Source organism: Lathyrus oleraceus, chromosome 2 (assembly GCF_024323335.1).
Source record: "Lathyrus oleraceus cultivar Zhongwan6 chromosome 2, CAAS_Psat_ZW6_1.0, whole genome shotgun sequence".
Classification (NCBI taxonomy): domain Eukaryota; kingdom Viridiplantae; phylum Streptophyta; class Magnoliopsida; order Fabales; family Fabaceae; genus Lathyrus; species Lathyrus oleraceus.
In genome coordinates this window covers 381,721,606-381,745,252 of record NC_066580.1, presented here as the reverse complement: position 1 = coordinate 381,745,252, position 23,647 = coordinate 381,721,606, and the positions used below count along the sequence as shown (strand labels likewise).

General features: G+C 36.3%; 1 protein-coding gene across 3 annotated transcripts; it reads right to left on the bottom strand.

The window, feature by feature from the left end:
- Positions 1-19,488: 19,488 nt before the first annotated feature.
- LOC127119607 (uncharacterized) lies at positions 19,489-23,431 on the bottom strand. 3 transcript variants are annotated; one of them, XM_051049869.1, is made up of 11 exons: positions 23,137-23,431; positions 22,616-22,754; positions 22,125-22,510; positions 21,784-21,867; positions 21,473-21,709; positions 21,250-21,385; positions 20,937-21,099; positions 20,698-20,826; positions 20,357-20,551; positions 20,058-20,180; positions 19,489-19,810 (listed from the first exon to the last, which is right to left on the bottom strand). In XM_051049869.1, exons 3-11 carry the CDS (start codon positions 22,447-22,449, stop codon positions 19,697-19,699), a joined length of 1,506 nt encoding a protein of 501 aa, XP_050905826.1. In that variant the 5' UTR covers positions 22,450-22,510; positions 22,616-22,754; positions 23,137-23,431; the 3' UTR covers positions 19,489-19,696. The 3 variants fall into 3 exon arrangements, with proteins under 3 accessions (XP_050905826.1, XP_050905827.1, XP_050905825.1); XM_051049870.1 differs by lacking the exon at positions 22,616-22,754 and having other exon boundaries at positions 22,125-22,202; positions 22,272-22,510; XM_051049868.1 differs by lacking the exon at positions 22,616-22,754.
- Between the last annotated feature and the right edge of the window lie 216 nt (positions 23,432-23,647).

Here is a 23,647-nt window from a genome sequence, read left to right as displayed (position 1 = left end):
TATTTAAATTATTGTCTTGCATCTTTACCTGCCTTGTTGATTATAACAAAAGGGGTGATGTATACTCTCAGAGGAAATAAAGTACACTCTTTACTCATATAAGGGGGAGTTTATCGTGCCAATTTTTATCCACATGTTTTTTTTCTTTTACTACCTCCTTGAGGGATGCGTTGTCGTCATAGAAACTGGGGAGAATGCAAAACTACGTGCTTGTAGGTACAATCATGAAGAGATCAAATCTCATAGATAAGTAAGATATGTTTGACCCTAATAATGTCATAGTTTTGATTATGACAACACTTGAAGTTGTGACAACTATTAACTTGATTTTAATTAGAAAGTACTAAATCTATTGGTCAAAGATGCTTAAGATGGTTTATCAAGCTATTCCCCTGAGTTAAAATGAGAGGTTTTCGAGTTTAATTACGAAAGTAAATAAATGAGTAAACAATTTGAAAGCGGCCAGGCTGTGTTCTAGAATCCCCTATTCCTCTATTATTGATGTTTGATGTCCTGTATGTATGATCTAATCACTATAAATCCATGGTAAATTAACAAAATTGTTATAGTTGATCCCTCACGAAATAACTCACTTACCACTACTCGGATCTTTCTATCCCTAGTTTTCCAGTGTAAAAAGGGTTAGGCGATATATAGAACGTTAATTCTATATGCCACTACTCGGGGTCTCATATCCTTATTCAACCAGCGTAAGTACAACAATTGCCATAGGTCCAACATATACACTAATGGTCAATATTCCCTATGTTCCCAAGATCAGATTAAAAGATTTTCTCACATAAAAAGCATTACGAACAAGAAGCAATTGAATAAGATTATAGATCAATAGGTTGATACAATGGTCAAATCAACATAGAATCCAAAAATATAGAAATATGTTCATCATAACACAACCTAACCTAGAGGATTTTGGCTACTCATAATGCAATTAACAATACAACAATTGTAAGATAAAAATAACATGAGAAGTCCCTTGAAGTGATGGCCTCCAATGGCTTCAAATGCTCTAAAAATCTCCTATTTTGTCCTCAAAATCATGCTCCAATCTCCAACTTTCATAACCCTTATGAAAGTGCAGAGAATTCCCATTTTAAAGGCGTCAGAATGGACCAGAACATGTCAGAAAAAGCCCAGAAAAGTGACCATCGTGCACAATGCGACTTTAAATATCTTATCGCGTGTACAATGTTACGCGATGGTGGACACAATTATTCCCTTGGTTGCACGCTTAGGTATTTTTTCTCATTCTTTGGTCATTCTTCTTCATTTTAGCTCAACTTTCACTTGTTATGCTTTGATTCTTTGATTAAATATATGCAATAATTTTCTATCATCACAACCCCAAACTTGAATTGTTGCTTGTCCTCAAGTAACTCGTCTGCAAGTGCACATTTCAACATAAAACAAGCTGCGTAATAAAAATTGAACATCACCAACTTAAATATTTCTTTTACCTGACCATTGTTCTAGCTAACAACCTCTATCCGGCGAATTCAGAAAAACGTCTTCAACATTGATGAGTACTCAACTTGTCTTTCAGCTTATTATAACTCACTCAATGGATGAGGTGATCTCTCAATCATCATGCAAAATAAATTAAACTTAGCTTGATCATGTTCTAATAAATTTTATTATAGAAATCACAAAACACACACATTAGAGGACTTTTTCAGGTTGTAATTTGAGGAAAATAGGTTTAAACCTTTGGAGTTAGATTCCTAGTTCTCCTTCTATCATCATACCTATTTGTTACTTTTTGATAGTACTAGAGAGTTTTGATCCTTTTTATAATATCATTCTATTCTTTTCTCATTCAAGTTTTTTGAAGAAGTGTCTTTTTTTTCACTTCTTTTCACAATATTTTTTGAATTTTTGGATCATATTCTCTAGTACCCCTAACCCCAAACTTAAAACTTTGCTCACTTCCAAGAGAAACCTCAAATTTAATCTTTTAATATACTTTAGGAACTATAATTCCACCTAAATCCAAAGAGAGGGTGGAAAGAAAAGATCTTTCAAGTAATATGGCTAAGAATTTTCGGCTACGTCATCGAAGGAAAGGCTTAGGCTCAAAGTGGTTAGCAATGGGTATACCTATTACTATAAGGTAGTTTACAAAGGCTCAAAGTTATAAACAAAAAATTTCCTCAGTGTGTGTTAGTCAAACCAAATAACTTAATCGGAAATAGATAAAACCAGATAAGAGAATAATGCATGGATACACTCATAAAGAAAGAAAGTGAACAATGGAAATATTTGTCTCAAACCTTACTAGACGAGGTATATGTAGGTGAAATACAAGTCCGTTGATTCCTTTCTCATCCTTTTCCTTCACGTTGCTAGTTTCTATTGTGATGATCAAGGTTCTTTTGGATCATCTGTTCAATGCTAAAGTGCTAAACTCACAATCTAAAAGAAATAAAACAACTATAACCTTGTTTATTAAAAACAATTTGATTTGGATAATACAATGGGAAAGGAAGAGAACTTATGCTAACTCTTGCTCTTATATAGGTTACAAAAAAAACTAAAAATAAGGTCTTCTAAAAATTAAAACAAACTACATGTCTTTTCACATGTTATTGTTGCAGAAAAGATCATCCATATCATGCATTGTGTTGTTGAAGTCATTGTTCTGCCTTGTCCATTTTGCACACACGTGGTCTCTCCTCCTTGCTTGCTCTTGATCTTGGTTTGTGAAGTAACTCTCCATTTTGTCAGCTGAGGTAATATGGGCTCTTAAGTTCTGAGCTGTCATATGGTATTCTTGTTCTTCATAGAAGTCTCTGAACACTGGTGCAAATTCGGGAGGTTCAGCATACAAGGTGGGTGAAACTTCTGTTATCAACCTTGTAACCCCTACTGCGCGACCTTTCATCCTTGTTTGAAATTTTGATGCTTGTTATCCTTGCATTTGCTGTGGTTGTTGTTTCTCTTGTGGCTTATTCAATTCTTCATCATTCCCTTGTTGATTTTCTTGCTGATCACTTTGAGCAGCTTCTCTTTGATGCATGTTTTACAACTTCCTTATTTTCGAAGAGTTGAGCGGTACTTTCAGACTAAGCATCTCACCATCGAGGTAAAGTGACACACATGCTCTCGTGCATAATCATTTATAACATAAAAATTCCCACAAGCCTTTTGTGAAGCCTTATCCATATATTTAATATTATCTACAATTAACCTCCCCAAATTAATAGGTTCCTCACTCAAAAGAGATAATAGCCCTAAACACCTCTTCACAATGAATTATGATTGATTAGATACGGCCTATAAAGTTTGAACAAAAAACGAGTCCCACGTCATAGGAATTTGGCAATTTTGAGATGTAGAGCTAACCCACGCTCAATCACCCATGCCGCTTTTAGCCTACAAAAAAGATCTAACATCACCTGGGTCATATCCTCATTTATGACCTTGGGCTCTCTCCTATAGTTCATGAGAGAACACATCGGAGGATGTGGAAAATTAAAAAAGGGAGTTTATAGAAGAAGGAGAATAGTCAATGTACTTATCTCACACATAAGAGGTATAGGAGTTCACATCACCGAAATTCGCATTCACATAAAATTCCAAAACAATACTCTTATTATTTGCATGAATCAAATTATTAAAACTTACCCATTGCCTTTGTTGCAAATGCTCTCCAATTTCTTCAAAACCTCGCAAATCATTTAAATCAAATGCTTTTTCCTTCACAAAGTCGTAATCCACTATCTTGAGAAATTTTTCAGCATGGGCTTCAGATAAAAATTTGAGGTTTGTGAAGGTTGGGGTGTTAGGTGTTGCGAAAACCCTTGATGATGAGCCTCGTGACACACGTCCTCTTTTCGAAGCCATGCTACCTACAACACAACAAAAACAATCCACACAGAAAAAAAGAAGAAGAAAATTACGCAAAGATAACTCATAATGATTAGTAGAAAACAGAAGAGTAGAACAGAATTGTGAGGAAAAAGTGATTTGAAAAATCATTATTTATAGGCCAACTAGCCTTTTCACTTCGCGTGCGATGCTCACGGCTACTTCCAACGTTCTTTTACAACGCTCATATCACGCGCGTCATGGACTTATTGCGCACACGATGCTAACAGTAACAAGAATCTCCCCAACGTCTCTATCGCGTGTGCAATCCCTATATCGTGTGCGTGATGGAGCCCTATCACACGGTGATATGTTGCGTGATGATCCAAGGGGATAAACTTTTCGTTTTCTTTTATTTTTCTCTTTTCTTCCCTCTTTATTTTTTTTAGTAACATAACACCAAAATTGACAATGTTAGAGAAAAAAAAATCAAAATTTCACAATGACATAAAAAAATTCTTACTAATGGGTTGCCTCCCATCAACCTCTTTTTTTACGTCACTAGCTTGACGGTCCACACCTAAGGTACGTCAGGCACAACGACTACCTTCACGCCAGCCATTTCACCTCTTCGTTGTCCTTTGTCTACCTTGCTACCTTTTTCCTCCAGATGGTAGCAGGTATCCAAATTCTCAACATACAACGCCCAATCATACACTTTGAAAACAACTTTCTTTTATTTGAACTTTAAGATAAGCTCTCCCGTTTCTACATCAATCTTCGCTTTCCCGGTTGCCAAGAATGGTCTCCCGAGAATAATAGGTCCCCCTAAATCTCCTTTTGTATCAAGCACTACAAAATATGCATGAAACACTAATACATCGATATGTACTAATATGTCGCGTAAAATACCAACCGGTTGAGTAACATATGAGTCATATAGAGTGAGAGTCATGTTTCTTGGTGTGATCTCACCCACCTTCAATTCTTTTACCGTTTTCAGTGGCATGACAGCTATGCTGGATACAAGATCACACAGAGCATGCAAAATATTCACCTCACCGATATTGCAAGAAATAGTAAACTTACCTGGATCTTTTAATTTTGGTGGCAAAGCTTGAGGTATTACCACTTCATCTTTTTCGGTCATGTTTACATGTTCCTTGACCACTTTCTCTTTTGTTCCCTTTAGTATTGCCTTCATAATTTAGCAAATTTAGGCATTAGTTTTAAAATTTCATGGAACGAAATACTTACCTGGAGATTAGCTAGCATTTCCTTGAACTTTGCAAACAATCCTCCTTCATCATCTCGAACTTGTTTCTTTTTAATTATCAAGAACAATGGCTTTAAATAATCTGGTAAAGGAGGTATTGGCTCAGTCAGGATCTGCTTCTTCGTTCTTCTCTATAGAGAGTTTTTATCATTGAGTTGGTAAAGGATGAGTCCTCTTTCCTCTTGGTCACCTTGATTGTTATTCTCTTCTTTTTCTATCTCATCTCTACCATTTTCAATAATCACCCCTAAATCTGTATCCACAACCTTACATGTTTCGTTCTTAGGATCGTCTATGGTGTTACATGTGAATCCTCCATACGAGCTTGGCAAAATAGCTATTTGTCTGGATAAATGACCAATCTTCATCTCCATATTTTTTATCGACGTGTCCTAGTTTTTACTCATTTCCTCATGGTTCTTATTTATCTGATCAAAGCTACTTTGCGTAACTTTAATGAAATTCTGCAAATTCTCTTCCAACTGTGATGGATTCCTTTGAAATGGAGCTTGTTGTCTTTGTTGCATCCCTTGGTTGGCATTTGAATTTTGATTATTATTCCAACGGAAATTTGAGTGGTCTTTCCAACCCAAATTGTATGTGTTGGAATACGGGTTATTCTTTTAAAAATTAGCAAACTGGACCTCGTCATTTGTATCTTCTAACGAACACCTTCCATTCTCATTTTCTCCTCCATAGAAGTCACACCTAAGTGCTTGTACCTGGCTCACGTTAGCCCTACCTAAGTTGCTTTCAGCTAGCTTTTTATTCAACAATTCAATTTGAACTAAAAGAGCAGTATGGGTATCAAGAGGTAACATACCTTTAGGCGTGCCCACAATTTCAAGCTTGACCGACCTTTCACTTTTTGAATGATACTCATTCACACACATCTTCTTAATGAGGTCTTTTACATATGGTTCGATCATTTGACGGATCGTACCTCCCGGAAGCTTCCAATAACATGCAAGTTTGAATCCTGAGACCTTTGATGAAGTTTTGCATCTGCTCCATATTATTCATGTTGTGATTCGGGCATCTACGCAAAAAAGTTTGAATCTTTCCCAAGCTTCATAAAGTGACTCAATTTCTTGCTGCTCAAAATTAACAATTTCTTCTCGGCGCTCGATAAACTGAGCAGTATTAAAAAAACTTTCAAGGAATTTATCCTCCAATTCCTTCCAAGTCCGGATTGTTCTATTCGGAAGGCAAAGTAATTAATATTTCTCCCTTTCAATTAATGAGAACCCAAACAACCTCAATTTAACCCGGTCTTCAGTGACATCATTTGGTTTTCACATTGAAGTTGTTTCATAGAAGTGTGCAAGATGCGCCCATGGGTCTCTAATCACGTTCTCGTCGAACGGATTTATCTTTAAACCTAAAAGTACATAATTTTTAATATCAAAGTTAGTAGGGTCTGCCGATATAAACCCCTTAGAAACCTATCTTTCATCACTCCGTTTATAGTAGTCCCCCATAGTGAGGGGTTGTGCAACTACCATGAATTCTTCTTCAGAGTCAGAAGAACTTGATAGTTGCTCTTCTTCTGGTATTCTTCCGTCCAGAGCTGTTTCTCTAACTGCTTTTCTAAGACCACATGCGATTCTTTCAATTTCTGGATCCAATGGAATTAATGGTGATTCTGAACTACGCATACACAAACAAAAAATACCTCATTAGCACTATGATAAATAAGAAATTAAAACAAAAATTAAAAAGACTAAAAATAAAAACAATTTCACAAACCTCGCCTTGTTGAAAAGTCAACAGTCCCCGACAACGATGCCAAAAACTTGGTGATTTTTTGGCCAGTGTACCGATAATATTGAAGTAATATAAAAAGATTGAATCCACAGGGATTGCTTCAAAGCAAGACAAAATGTGTAAAATTTATAAAAACTAGTAAAAGGGGTGGTTTTCATGTTTCAGTGTGAAAAGTAAATAAACAAATAAACGATGTCATGAAAATGGTCAGGTTGTGTTCTAGAATCCCCTATTCCTCTAATGTTGATGTTTGATGCCCTGTATAAATGATCTAATCACTATAACCCCATAAAGAATTAACAAGACCGTTATAGCCGATCCCTCACGAAATAACTCACTAACCACTACTCAGAGCTTTCTATCCCTAGTCCGCCAGCGTAAACAATGTTATGAGATGTATATAACGTTAATTCTCTATGTCAATACTCGAGGTCTCCTATCCTTATTCAATCAGCGTAAGTACAACAATTTCCCTAGATCTAACACATAGACTAATGGTCAGTATTTCGTATGTGCCCAAGATTAGATTAAAAGAGTATCTCATATATAAAAGCATTATGAACAAGAAGCAATTGAATAAGATTATAGATCAATAGGTTCATACAATGGTCAAATCAACATAGAATCCGACAATATAGAAACAAGTTCATCATAACATAACCTAACCTAGAGGAGTTTATCTACTCATAATGTAATTAACAATACCATAATTGATAGATAAAAATAACATGAGAAGTCCCTTGAAATGATGGCCTCCAATGACTTCAAATGCTCTAAAAATCTCCCCTTGTACCCTCAAAATCGTGCTTCAATCTCCAAATTTTGTAACCCTTGTGAAAGTGCATAAAATCCTCTCTTAAAGGCGTCAGAATGGACCAGAACCGTCAGAAAAAGCCTAGGAAAGTGACCATCGCACGCCTGATATCTTGCATCGCACATTGCATCTTTAAATGCCATATTACGTGCACGATGATGCACATGATTATTCTAGTGGCTGCACGCTTTTGCTCCCTTTTTCACTCCAATTTTTACTAAGTCCATAATTTTCACACTTAGCTATTTTTTCCCCATTCTTTGGCCATTCTTCTTTATTTTAGCTCAACTTTAACTTGTTTTTCTCTGATTCTTGGACTAAATACATGTAATGATGGACTGTCATCAATTACTAATGATATTCTCTAATGATGGCGTCTGACTTGAAGATATCTCAAATCCCATCTACAAGAATATTCAAGTGAAGTGGTTATATGATTAGTATATCTGCTTATAAATAGAGGTCTTTCCTTTCATTTGAAACATCCAGAAAATGTGAGATATTTCACCTTTCTCTTTCTCAATCTCTCTCTAAACTATTTTTTTCTCTCACATATTTTTAGCCATATTGCATGGAGAGACGTTATTGAATTTAAGGAGGAAGTTGTTCTAGGAAAGAGCATTATAGTAAATTTACCAAGACTTATTTTTCCTCTTCAGTAAATTATTCTTTCTTAGGAATTAATTGATTAGTTTTGGATCTAAAACTGTATAAAAGCCCTTTTGGGGATTAGTATAAATCTTCATTTGGTTTTTAAGCTCCGCCACTTGAAGCAAAACTCTCGTTTTTCGGTGTATGAAGAATCTTAGTCATTTCTTTCTCCTCCAGCGGGGGCGTAATCTAAGCAGCCAGCTCTCACCACCTCTGGGCGTACTCCTTGAATGTCTCCTTGTCCTTCTGAGACATGGCCCTGAGCTGATCACGGTCAGGCGCCATATCAACATTGTATTTATATTGCTTGACGAAGGCTTCGCCAAGATCATTGAAGGATCAGATATTAGCACTGTCCAAACTCATGTACCATCTGAGTGCAGCACCGAACAGACTGTCTTGAAAATAATGGATCAGAAGCTGATCATTGTCTGTTTGGGTAGACATCTTTCTGGCATACATGACCAGATGAGCAAGAGGGCAGGTGTTCCCCTTATATTTTTCAAAGTCAGGCACTTTGAATTTGATTGGTATTTTCACACCGGGAACAAGGCAAAGCTCAGCAGCGGACTTGCCAAACAGATCTTTCCCTCTGAGGGTCTTCAATTCCTTTCTCAGCTCAAGGAACTGATCATTCATGGCGCCCATCTTTTCATTGACATCCGGGCCCTCAGACGGCTCGGAATGATAGATGGTGTCGTCTACCCTCGGCATGGTATGCACGACAGGAGGAGCAGTAACAGGGACCGGGCTAGATGCCGGCATATGAGCGAAGGTTGGAGCAGGTAGATCTGGCATGAAACCCGGAGGCATACCCCAAGGAAACCCGACTGGCATAGCATGAGACGCGAAATGGGCACTGGCGGCCGGCACAGTCGGAACAGCGACCTCTGATATAATTGTCCTCTGGACAGGAGTTGCAGGCGATTGAGCAGGTTGATTCTGAGCAGCAAGGAGTTGCTCCATCAAAGCGCCAAGTCTGGCGACCTCTTCTTTCAGTTCACAGTTCTCTTGTTCCAACTGATCCATAACTCTTGCGGAATTGGCTCGAGTATAGTACCGGTGAGTCAGCTTGTCTTCAAAATAAATGAAGAGCACAGAGTTAGGCCACAGACAAGAAGACCAAGAACAAGGTACCTGCTTATGCAAAATGATGCATGAAATGCTTGTGCATATGCTTTGTTTATTTTCAAGGAACCCTTAGGGTATTATTTGCAAATTTTGAATTTTTAAGCATTTTAATTTCATATGGAAAATATCTCATTCAATATAATCGAGACAAAGAAGTACAACATTTTTGATCATATTACAAGGAGAAAAGGAAAATAACATCCTATGGATCCCTAGAAGCTCGGGATGCTGGAAGGCGAGAAACACAAAGCTTCTTGATCTCTCTCTCATAGGCAGCTTCCATATCTGCTTTCTCTTTTGCAAGTCGATCGTACTTCCTCTTCCAGAATTTGGAAGACTGAGGAAGCAGAGAAGTCCAAGTATCATTCGGATCGTCGATCACTCGATGCTCGAGAAATTCAATCAGGGCGTCCTTCTCTTTGATTTGCTGAAGCAATTCCTCTCTTTCACGGATCCAGGCACGTGAAAGGTCTTCTTCTCTCAACTCCTCTACACGTTGGTTAGGGAGGGTTGAAGGCCCAGCCACATCCAACGGTGTAGGTCTCGGATGATCATATGGCATCAGGTACTCGGCAGCTCTCTGTCTGACCCAAGAAGTATATGGCTCCAAAGCAATGCAATTCTTCGGACCCAATTCACTCCTACTCTTCTTGCAGATCTTGCGCCAAGCGCGGACAAATCTGGCTTTCAGGCCTTGGGGATCTTTACCCTCCTGAAAGAACACGCCTTCTAACAGAATGTTATGAGGTTTATCCTTTAGGGGGAACCCAAGCTGACGACGTGCTAGAATAGGATTGTAGCTGATCCCACCATATGTACCAAGAAGAGGCACATTAGGGAATTCACCACAATAATCGATGATCTGCACAGTATCATACACGCGATCATACCAAGAGATATCATCATTAGTGAGAGACATGAGTCTCTGAGACCACCGTAGACATCCCTTGTTCTCCTTGAAAGCAACAGTCTGCGGCAAGTGCGAAATAAACCACTTGTACAACAACGGCAGACAGCATACAATAACTCCTCCACCCTTCGCATTCCTCAGATGCAAAGAGAAATAGGCATCACCCAATAAAGTCGGAACGGGATTAAGAACTGAGAAGATCCTAATGGCGTTCATATCCACAAATTTGTCGAAGTTGGGAAATAAGACCAATCCATAGATGAGTAGCACAAATAAAGCCTCAAAGGCATCCTCACTCATGGCCTTCCCATAGATGGTAGCTTGAGCGATGAGGAAATCAGAAGGAAGACCCTGAATTCCACCTTTGGTAGTCAGATTAGCTTTAATCAAAGATTCATCTATGTGCAACAAATCTGCAATCTCTCGAGCAGTCGGGATACTCTCTAAGCCACTGAACGGCACCTGATCCAGAATTGGGATCCCAATAAGATGAGAATACTCCTCCAAAGTAGGCAGCAATTGGAAGTCCGGGAAAGAGAAGCAATGATACAGAGGATCATAAAACTGAGCCAGAGTACTCATCAGTCCCTCATCAACCTGAGTAGTCAACAGAGGCAAAAGCTTCCCATAACGAGCTTTGAAACCCAAGGGATCTAATACATAAGATGTCAGATTCCTTAACTCTTTCACACCGGGTTGTCTAAAGCTGTACTTCTTTGTATGCCTTTTTGGTCTTTCCATGTCTGAAAATTTTGCAAATAAACCCTTTTAAGTTCCTTGAATTTTTATTTTTTTTGATGACATGAATGCAGATGAATGCATGAATGCATGAATGTAACAATCACACTCAAGGATCAAGCAAGTCACACCAAACAAAGGTCATGGGAAAGCTCATTGTATTCCTAATATCAATCATCTATTTTGGTGGATTTAGGTTTTCACCTTATCGACACCCAAGTTCCATTGATATTAACGGTACATGAACCGGCTCAATCATCCTTAATATCAATCATCCGTTTTGGCGGATTTAGGTTTACACCTTATCGACACCCAGGTTCCATTGATATTAAGGTTGTCTGTACGACTCAACCATGAATCACGGGTTTGCTGAGAGTCACGAGCATGGAGTCTTGGTTAAGAACCACCCAAAGGGAGTGTACTAGGGTTTAAACCTGCCAGACATGTTCTACCAGAGGTTCCCATAATCATCGTCCCATCTCTCGGATATTATCGGAGGAACGAATACTCGTATTCCAAAAATATTCTCAAGAGAGACTCGTATGAGTGTAGTATCGCGTAACAATCGCATCAGAACTGACATCTGAACGACCTCCGCACTACGTCCTAAAAATAGGCCAAGATGGGCTTGGTAAACTACGGTCCTTGGCTTCTAAGGCACATGATTGAAAGAATAATGCCTAACCACAAATAACTTGTGTGACATTATTAATCCAACATGACCTCCACCAAGTGAATGGACTCGCAAGTCAACTGGCTAAGGAATACTCCACACCAGTCAACAAGACTACGCCATTCTCCTATCCTAGAGCGCACTCGAGTTCGGGTATAGAACTCATCTCACAGAGATCACCAAAGCAAACAACAATTGTATATCAAGCAATTCAAACATTACAATCAATACAGTTATCCCAAATTGTACAAAAATATGTCAAATAACAGATAAACAAATATCATACAACAAGGGTGAAAAGTAGGCAATACCACCAGGGAAGGTCTAATGTTATCCCCAGCAGAGTCGCCACTTTTCTGTAGCGGTGTATTCGTCACTTTATGATTTATTGATTAAATCATAAGCAAAGCATACAAAGAATCGAGTCGCCACCGCACTTTTATTTATCCTAAGGAATGGCTAAAAAGCGAACAAAAGCCTAAGAAGTTTTACACGTAGAAAACTAATAAAAAGATCAGAGAATCTGGATAAGGGGTAAATTACGCAATGGGAAGGTGTTAGGCACCCAAAACGTCCTAGGTACTCCTAGGGAGCCCTTTTCACACTTGTTGTACAAAAAAAGTTTATTTGTTTATGACATATTGTGCAAACATGAATGGGATGGTGAGAAAAGAATATACAAGTTAGTTATTTTTGTGTTTGAACGGATGAACCCGTTGCCTACGTACCTTCCATGAAAGGTAAGGATCAAAACGCCGTAGTTCGGCTAAAAGATTTCCAAAAATTAGTGAGTTCATTTTAGAACACAAGCATTAAGGCTTTTCATTACCAATGGGAGAAAACTTAACCTGAATCAACAATCCACCATGCGAGGACGGCTTCGACGTACTAGAGGGGTTAACCCTGTTTTCAGTACGGAAGTCTTACAATCAACTCACTAAGGATAAGGTAAGATTTACATCAACCACTATGGTAATTGAAACCTATGGCTAATGTATGAAAACATATTAACAATGGACAAAGCCACAAAACAATTGAATGGGTGAAGTTAATTGGTTATGAGTATTCACAAAATATGGTCAAGGTATGATTAAGATTGATTCAAAGAAGTGTTATGAAATGGAGTTTGAAAAGTCAAGGACTTAGGGTCCAAGTTTCTAATTTGAAAAGACATGAAGATGTTTGCACAATAAGTCAAAGTTTTAAAAGCAAATGTGAAAAGGTTTAGGACAAAGAGGGTGAATGGATAATGGAGTGTAAAACTTCTCAGAAAGGTTCACCTCTTGAGATCATATAGAAGATGATTCAAGTGTGTCCTTAGGAATAGGCAAATGAGCAATAACAAATAAGCAAAACAAATGATACCAGAGGCTAATTGCTGGACTTATACCAATCTCACAACAAAGATGGATACCGGATACCAATAGATGGATTTACACCAGTCTCCTAAAACAAACAGGGATGTCAGATGCCAATAAATGGACTTATTCCAACCTCCTAAAGCAAAAATAAAACCTGGATATCAGATGCCAATAAATGGGCTTAATCTAATCTCCTAAAACAAATAAACATGGATTTCAGATGCCAATATATGGACTTATTCTAATCTCCTCAAACAAAACAAAAATATGGATGTCAGATGCCAATCTGTCTGGACTTACTCTAACCTCCAACAGATGATCATAGGAATACAAAAGCCAACAACATGGTCTTACAATTGCATCCTCACATACAACAAACAAACAGAAGCAATAAGCAATGGACATAAGTAGCCAAATGAAATGGTCTTACACTCTATCCCTTCCAAATCATAGGAACAATGGCCAATGAGTGGACTTACAGTTGTCCTCAATGGGTAAACCAAAGATGGATCACAAAGATGATGATCATGCAATAATGAACAATTAATGATGATAAATGCACAAAGGCAAGCAAGTAAACATGTACAAATTAACCAAGCAATCAATCAAACAAAGTCATTTAGCACACACTATAACCAAGCAATTAGGCTCAAGCAAGGGTTAGACTGTAAAGTCAACTGGAATGGGGTAAATGTGCTCTTAACCTTGACATTGAGAGCCAAGGTGAAGCAGATGAAAGGATATGAGGGGTGTGCCTCATCACTCTTATCCCTGGTCAGGGAGAGCTTTGAATATCAGAAGGTGTGGGAGTTCAGAAAGTTGGAACTCTCTCCACAAGTTAATGACTCGATAGATCTTGGGTTAAGATCCACAATGCTACAACATGTAATGTGAGCAAAGGGAAGACACACAAAATAGTAGGAGATAGGCTACATATCTCTTCTATCTACCAATTGCCTTATCAAAAGGTCTTTTCCTGCTTGGGGACAAGAATAAACAATCACAAACATTGCCTCTTAAGGAGGACTTCAGACAGGTGCCTGGCCAAGTAACAGGCCAGGTCTTCCAGACTACATGAAGAAGAGATGTTATACCTCAATGCTTAAGCTATCAAGCAAAGCAATATCAAGTTCTCAATGAACTATAGCAACTAAATGTACCTGTGGAAACATCAAACAAATTAGTATGCTATACAGATGGCCAACAGTTAATGCAACAGACAACCAAAAGCAACTATCAAATGCTCTCAAGATGAGGCATCATCAATTATGTAACTTGCATGTGCAACCTGAAACAAAGCTTCAAACATGAGATGAAAACCCTTAGGCCAAAGCCTAGGGTCCAAGATAGGGAAAAAATTTAAAACAGAACCTGAAAATTAACCAAAACCAAGATTTATCAAACAAGAACAAAGTCCAATTGGTCTTATGTCAAAACTATGCACCAATTCCATTTCATAAGCAAATCATGTCAAACTATGCAAATTGAAACACATTGGAGCAAACAGAATGAACACAAGCATATCAAATCAACAATGGCTCCATAAATTCCAAGAAAAATAATGTCTAAACAGAACACATTGGATGAGCAACACACCAAAATTCATTTCATTTGGATAAAGGTAAGCAAGTCAATTAAAATCAACAAGTCAAAGCATGTTCAAACAAGCTCATACAAGGCCACAAATCATGCATCAACTTCAAGTAAGCATAAAACAGAAATGACATAAGATAAATGAGTGAAACCAAATCCATGGAAAACTTCAAGATGTCTATAATACACATGCCAAATTTCAAGTCCATCCAATAAACACCAAGGATTTCACACATCATATAAGATCATGACTCACAAAAGGTTCATAATTGGTCAAACAGAGGGAAAATTCTCAAACAAATAGAAAATGCATTCAAAAATTCCAGGAAAAATCACAAGCTAACTTAACATCCATAAGTATCAACATGCAAAAATCCAGGTCATTTCAAGTTCAATAGGCATGGAAAATAAAATCAAGAACATGAACAAGAAATGGTGTGACATACATTGTCACACATCCAAAGATCACATCATATCTCACAATCCAAAAATGCAAAAATCACAAACCATATACCAAAATGACCAGGAATGAGTCTAGATCATGCATGTAAATTTTCACGTTCATAGGTTCAAGCATCATGATTTCACAATTAAAATGGCAAAACATAGGCAAAAAGCATACATGATCAAAACCAATAGACCAAAATAAAAACAGGCCGTGCACAACTTTTGCTCTCATGCTGATAAAAAGCTAGAGAAAAAATGGAGATCAATGCAAAAACTCCCACTCAATTTGGATTAAAGATGAATTACTTATGATTTTTTGAAGATTGATCATGGAATGAAATAAAAATTTGGAAAATAAAAATGAAATAATTGAAGCGCATGGCATTTTTGTAATTAATCAGACAATTTGAAATCTGGCGCCATGGATGAAACGATGCGTTTCACTTAAGTGAAACGCAGGCCAATGGGAACGCGACACATGGTCCAGTACATGTGCTGAAAACAGAAACGCACATGCAAGCGAAGCCAGGAAGGATCAAAAACAGCCTGGAAATGCAAACCCTAGGTGTTCTTCACAAACTCATCGTGTTCATCATCAACATGAACCAACATGCACAGAAATCGCCAAGCCATATATCAATCGAAACCTCTCACTTCATACATCAACAATCCAACATCATTTTCAATTAATTCAAGCTAACACAAACGGATCGAGCTAAAACAAATTTCACATGCATAGATTCAAAACAGCATAACTTCCTCAAAACTCAATAAAATCAAACGATCTAAAGTGCAGAACAACCAGCAGCAAGGGATCTATAAGATGCATATCATCATTTCAAGAATTGGAAGATTCGAATTCTAACCTTGTTGGAGAAACAGAGTTGGAATCGTGTGAATCAAGGCTTGGAAGTGTGGAACAGATCTTCAATGATGCTTGGATGGATGTATGGAAGCAAGGCTTCAGCTCAAAACAGCTCGATTCTCTTCAAAACTCCAACTGCCATGTGAAGGTTCAAGGTTCAACAGCTGCAATTCTTCAAGAATTATCCACGATTTGCTTCAACAGATCTTCAAGATTACCTGCAGGTGATGAATAATCCAAGAACAAAGCAAAGGCAATGCAGAAATTCGATGAGAAAAGTTGAAAAAAGTTTGAGAAAATTTGAGAGAATTTGAGAGATTTTTAGTTTGGATCTGAGATTGTGAAGTGTTGATCGATTTTCTGTTACAATTAGTGCTTTATACCACCTGTTAATCCAACTTGTTAAACATGATTAGCAAATATGCAAGGGATTAGTGAATTGATCATGTTATGCAATTTGGCAAAAATGCCCTTTTTCAAATGTAACCAATGGAACAGTAAAATTCCACTTGCAGCAAATCCAAATTTCTGTTTTAAGGCCATTGCAATTGGTTTGGAGTGAAAATCATGTGTACTTTTCAAAATGACCTTTTTTCCCACCAAATTTTAAATTGATTCACTTGAAAAATGGACTTTTTATGTGATGATTTTTGATGAAATATGATGATGGATTATGATAGAGCATGTCAAATGGGATTTGCTCAAAAAAGAATCACATGAATTGGCCTTCTGGTTCAAAAGTTATGCCTCCTTGAAGTTCAACTTTTCTTGAAAATGATTTGATCATAACTTACCAACTATAAATGAGAAATGGATGTTCTTGGACTTTTTGGAAAGGTAAGATCAAGATCTTCAACTTTCATGTTGGACAAAATTTGATTTGGAGCTTGCTTGATGATGTAAAGTTGAGGAGAAGACCTTTCCATTTTTTGCAATTTGAAATTACAGGTCACTTGCTATTTTGGGAAACTTTTTGTCTGACCTCCAATTCCTCAATGATGATGTTTGACATGTTATATGAGGCTTTTATGGACATGAATGAGACCTTTCAAACCATCTCCCACCATCAAATCACTGATTAAATGCACAGTTGACCACAATTGACTTTGCTAGGGTTTTGGTTGACTGGGCCATGCCTTGATGAATTTCAAGCATCTACCACTTGAGATCTTGATTCCAAATGATATCACAACTCATATGAACTCTTGATGAATGATCATGGTGCCCAAATTCTTCAGAATGGCCACCATCTATAGCTCAATGAATGCCTTTGATTGTTTTGACCTAATGGTTGCTTCATCTGCAAGTAACAAGGTTAGATGACAATATTTTTGTACTTTTGGGTTAGTAAACAAATGAAAAGCAATGATATACATATGCCAAACATGCTTGGTGATCAAGAACCACACTCACAAGATAACCCATCCACTAGGAGGGAGGCAAAGGTGCACAATGATCCTTGAGGTAATGATATGATATGATATGATGCCATGAGGGATCTTAGGGCAAAAATTGGGGTCTTACACCCTAGTCTTCTTCAATTTATTAGCAACAATCAAAGCTTGGAACGGAGTTCCAACTTCTTCTTCAGCTTCCACATAGGTGAAGGATGACAGATGGCTCACTAAAAGCGGGATTCGTGGGCTTAATCTTCTAAAACTTCTTCTTCATTTCTTTGATAGTTGTTTGGTTGAAAGTTAACCTAAAACTTTATTTTCCTTGTGTAAGGGGATTCGTGGGCTTAACCTTCTAAAAGCTCTCGAGCATTTTTTGATAGTCTCAAGATCAATTCATGAGAAGAGGAGTATGTCACTTCTTTAAGACTGAATCTCTATAAATATATAGTGTTATCTCTCTTCCCTTAACTTTTTACTTTCCGCTACATATTCAAACGATATTTAGAAAATGTTTTCAAACTTTGATTTAGAAAATAATTTTTTTTAAACAATCATTTTTTAAACCTCCACAATTTACCTCCCTCTTGTGTATGGAGTCATATGTTCAACAGAAACTTCAATCTCAATATCAACAATAACAACATTAAACATATTGGTTTATGGTATCAACAACAAGAAAAACAATAAATCTTAAAGGACAAATAACTTGAACATCAAAATCATGAATGTCAGAAATGTTTCACGTACCGGAAATGTGATGAAGAAGTCAAATAAATGAATTTTGTGTTTCCTTGCAAGTTTTGTGTTTCCTTTCCTTGATCCATACGAGTTGGAGAAGATATGATAGATTTTAGTGAAGAAATTGTGCTTTGTACATTTATGTAGATATGGATTAGGAGTGAGAGGATAAGATTTCACTTATACAACTAGAGTGTTGTGTTATTCTAAAGGGAAATAAACTTCACTTATATTTATAATTTATTTTAATATAAAATAAAAAAGGAGTGCATAACCATTTCACCTCAGTCATGTTTAGCATCTGTAGAAAAATGTTCTTTAGGGACACACTTTGAATATGAGTGAGGTGAAAAATTATTTAATTTTAATTTAAAAATAAAAATAAACACCCCATTTTATAATGAATCAAACGCAAAATTATGGTGCTTGGATTCAAAGCGTATCTCTAAAGGGCCTTTCACGCTTATAATAATGTCCAAGGTGAAAAGTGGCTCAAAATTTATATTAATGAAATACTCGCTCCGTCTCACAATAAATGTTATATATGAGATTTTTATCCTTGTTAAGATAATGATTAATTGTGTTGATTTTAATAATAAAATGTATGTCATTTACTAAAATAATCTTATTAATAATAAATAATGTAATAGTTATATAATTTAAAATGAGATTAATTACTATACATTGTCAGTGTAAAAAGATTTACACTGTCAATTCATCACCATCACCCGTTTGTATTACTTTATAGGTTTTTTAAATAAAAGTCAAATTTATTTCAATATTCAATGTCTAGGATTAACTGACGGTGTAAAATCTTTTTACATTGTCAATGCATTTCAATTAAATCCATTTAAAATACAATAATTTAGATTAATTTGGTGGAAATAAATAATAAAATATCACTTTAGTATTTTAAAGAGACAAATAATTTAAGATAAATAAAAATAAAAATAAAAATATCTATTATGAGACTGATGGAATAGATATTACTTCGATGGAATAAATAATGTAAAAGTCTATTACAAAATCTATTATTTGTTGCAGTGCGATTGTGGTATATGTTAGTATTGTATAGTTTAAGAAACAGTTAGATAGACTATATTTTGAAGATAAATATTGGAGAATGGTATGCTTGAATAATTATTGACATATATATTCATGTTTTACACTATCCCTTATTTTATATTTGTGCGTAAGTCTTATGTCTATGTTTTCTTTGTATGTGTGGTATTCTTTGTTGTTTCAGATAATGAGTTACTTTCCTACAAACATTCCAAGGGTTCTATAATATAAACACATATATTGTGTAAAAAATATTTCCATGAATCATAATAATCTATTTTACACAATACAAAGAGGCAAGAGAATCATGCAGAGTTACATAATAAAAGATTTCAATACCATAATCAAATATAAAGATTTAAAAAATAAATATTGCACATAAGTGACACTCAATCATTTTAGAATATAAATTAATCTTTCCTTTACTTTGCCCCACTGATCAACTAACTCATTCTGAATCAATTGTCATAATGGTAGGAATTTGTCCATGGTTGACAAAGTCAATTTTATTCAATCTTAAGCAGCACAACACTTGCTCTGGAAGTTCCTCTTCCTTTTGTGCCTGTCATAAAAACATATATAGATTCATGTTAAATTAAATAATGAAACATATAGCTAAGAACAAGGCCGTTTTTGAAGCCGTATGTACATGACTTAAAATTTCACACTGTTAAATCGTGGCTAAATATAACCTCAAAGTATTTGCCGTGATTAAACCGTCGCAGAATAGAACTCTTATTTGTTTTTTCAATAACGGCAATGACTGTGATGATTAAGTTCAAATCAATTATGGCATGATCAAATTGTACCTGGATAGTTAATCCAACATCAAGTATTCCATGTTTTACACGGTCTCGAAGTGAATCGAGTCCCTTCCTCGATATATAGCTAAAGCGGTGTATGTCGAGGTCTATCTCAAAGTAGTTAGGTCCCTGTGATTAGAATACATAAGTAATGTGCGAAATCATATAGAGAAGAAGATTCATTCTACGTTTACTAACTGTACAATATCTACAATAGTTTCTGGCGATTATTGACCGACAGTGCAAAAAAATCTTTACGCTAATAGTTTGAGAAGTAGAGACGTATTTTGATCCAATGAATGTACCGTAAAGAATTGGTGTTGAGGACGCGAAAGCACGGGCTTGCCATTGTAGCCTTGTATAAGTTTCCTCTCTGCAGAATTCAGATGGAGGTCTTCTGGATTAACTACTCCACACAAAATTTTGAGTCTTTCTCTAAAGGGAACTGAGCTTTCCTTTGTATATCCTTTCACCTTTTCCATCTCATCATCCACTAATCTCTGTCAAACCAAATACCATAATTTAATAAGCACGGACACAGACACAAGACACAGATACAGACACAGACACAAGACACAGATTGATACACTAATATCAGCAATAATGTAAGAAAGTGAAATGTTTGAATGTAGAGGAAATAAAATACCTTGATCTTCTCTTGAAAACACGGCGAGATCTCCTTTTCAAAATTCTCCGACAACTTAAAATATAGAACAAGACTCAAACCTTCTCCATTGGCCTCACCGGGGAACATGCTAGCAGCATATGTAGGCAACTGAGGACAAATTAACATGATTAAATTATGTAATCAAATTTTCAACAATGTTCTAATAGAAAAAACAAAACAACCTTATAGTCCTCAACAAAAGTGAAATGAATGCAAACCTGTATATTAACAATAAGGAGTGAAGGGACTTTTTCATTTGCAACGACACTTGGAAGTTCAAGATGCTTAGCAATGTGGTTTATCTTCCTTGAGCTCACAAATAAATCAACACCTATTGGTTTATAAGGGCATGTATCTGGAGCAGGACACTTTTGCTTATCGCTGCATAAATCATCAGACACAAATTATGAAACAGTGACACAGACACGACATTGACGAAAATAGAAGTAATTGAATTTAACAATGGCATGTGCTAGTGTTACGCTGGTGTTTCACACTGACACGTGTATATCGATACAATTTGCTACGTACATGAAATAAGTTTCGCCACGGAGCTTGAACACGGAAGGTGAAAGTGCAGACCAAGAACAAGGGAAGGCCTTTTCTTGAGTCGAAATTGGAATTTGAATCCCAGCTCTCGGACGGTACAGAAATCTCTCAGATGCACCTGTCAATCAATTCAAAGAACATATAGATTTAAAAACTCTCACAGAACTAGGCATTGCCAAAATTCGTTAAAACATGAAATTCTTACATAATTCGGACTTTTCGACGGTATCAATTGATTGTCTTGTCACAGAAAGCATGATAACAGTTGATTGTGTTGAGTTGCTGTCTTGAGTTTTCTCTCCATTATTGTCTATCTTGAGGTAGCTTTCATAAAACTCCTCATATTTACACCCTGAATCTACAAAGCAGGATGAACTTTCATATTGGAGTACTTGAGTGTTTGGGACATTTCCGATAGCGTGTCCGGCGAAAGGAAAACCATCTGTTCAACCATAAAGGAACATCACAAACAATTCCATTGAAGATAATCATTAGGATCTACAAGAGATGAATCACCTCCATGCACACTACTGAAGTCATCATCTGAATCAGAATCTATTATGCTAACTGAGTCAAACCATGCATCCTCTTGGTATTTTCCTGCAAAAAATTTATACTAATCCTCAGCTTCTTTATCTGATTAGACGATTCATATTTCAACTCTGGTAAATAAAGTCCAAAGTCGAAACATGGGCCGTCTGATCATGATCTGATGCTACAAAGTCGAAACTTGAGCCGTCTGATCATGATCTGATGGCCTCGAGTGAAGATTATTTGTCATAATAACTACATCATCAAGTAAAAAAAAACTACGAATAACCGAAAGATCAAACCAAACCAAGCGAGAAAAAAGTTACCATTTGTGTCGATTTGACTATGGTATTGAACCTGAGTAAGATGAAACTTGACATTAGAAACCTCTGATCTCCTGCAGCCTGCTGAATTACCTTTGTCAAAATCAAGGTGAACAAAGTCACTGAGACTGAAATCTCCCACGAGGTTACCTGCATTGCTAACCCTTTTCAAAGGCATATCTGGAAGCGCAGAGGAAATATTTCCTTTTCCTCTGCGCTTTCCAGATTTGTTAGTCCTTCGTTTTTGAGTCTTAGTCTTTCCGTTTGGTTTCGAAGCGCAGCTTCCCATTGTAGTTGAAGCTAACTTCTTCACTATTCCAGCCAACATTTTTGCTTTTCTTAAAAGGACAGATAGTGTGTGTCTATTATTAATTATTCCTCAAAAAAACCTTGCAAAACCAATTAGAAACATGATTATTACAAGAACAAATTCAGTTTATATTAGGATTAAAAAATTAATCATGATTATTTATTATTCATTATTCATCACCAACCTTAAAATATGAATACTCTAAAGTTCTGAAACAATAGACAGTGACACAAATATGATTTGATTACTGTGACAAAACCATCGACGCTATTACATAGCCGTGGCTGCACAATAATCACGTTTGAATAGAATAAAAATGATCCCTGAAAAATAAAATAAAATTATACATAAACACGTTCTCATATAAAAGTTCTAGATGAAAATAAAACGTGACAAACATGTTGCATAGTAATCAAAAAACATATACATAAATCAACGATGATTTCAGATGTAAAAAGTTGACAAAATCAGAACAAACAATAAATGTAACATAACATAAGAAACAAACAAACAACATTTTCCACAACAACGTGCGACAATGTTAAAACAAAACTAGCAAATTTAGCAACATGTCACATGCATGAAAAGGTTGGAAAATTCAACCAAATCTCATTAAAAAAAACCACGTTAATGCATAATATATGATTTGGAGCTTAAAACGCTGATCTAAGTATACACAGAAAACAAAGAGAGAGAGAGACAAACCTTGTTATCATACAGAGATATGTGGTAAAAGATGAAACATAAAATGAGGAATCTTCGTTCCCTTCTCAGAGGGAACAATGATTCCTCTTCTATCTCCCTCTCTTGTTCACCAAGTTGTATGTATATAAGAAGAGATGAGAAAACAATATACAACACAAGAGAGGATATAAAATAGAAAGAGAGAGAGAGATAGAAAAGATATTCACAAATCACAACTGCACCCCCCACCAAACACAGCACAGACCGCTGTAATCGGATCCTACTTGGTTGTCAAATTGTCTTTATCCTCTCCTTTCAATTCTCTTTCTTCTCTCTGCCTCTATTTTCATTCTCACCAAACTATATATACTTTTTTTGGTTTACCAAATTTAATTATAATTAAGTCTTTTCTATTTGTGTTAGAGATTCAAATCATCAATATCTGTATCATATAATTTTAACATATATGTTTTGTAAGACACAAGTTTATAAGTTAATGGTTAATTAATAGCACTTTCATAAGCTAGGTTGT

Excerpts from the sequence above, each read along its gene's own strand:
- LOC127119607 (XM_051049869.1), bottom strand. The coding sequence starts at position 22,449 with ATGTTGGCTGGAATAGTGAAGAAGTTAGCTTCAACTACAATGGGAAGC. Across the intron at positions 21,386-21,472 it reads CGTCGAAAAGTCCGAATTAT|GTGCATCTGAGAGATTTCTG; the intron begins GTAAGAATTTCA and ends ATTGATTGACAG. Across the intron at positions 20,827-20,936 it reads TCCTTATTGTTAATATACAG|TTGCCTACATATGCTGCTAG; the intron begins GTTTGCATTCAT and ends ATTTGTCCTCAG.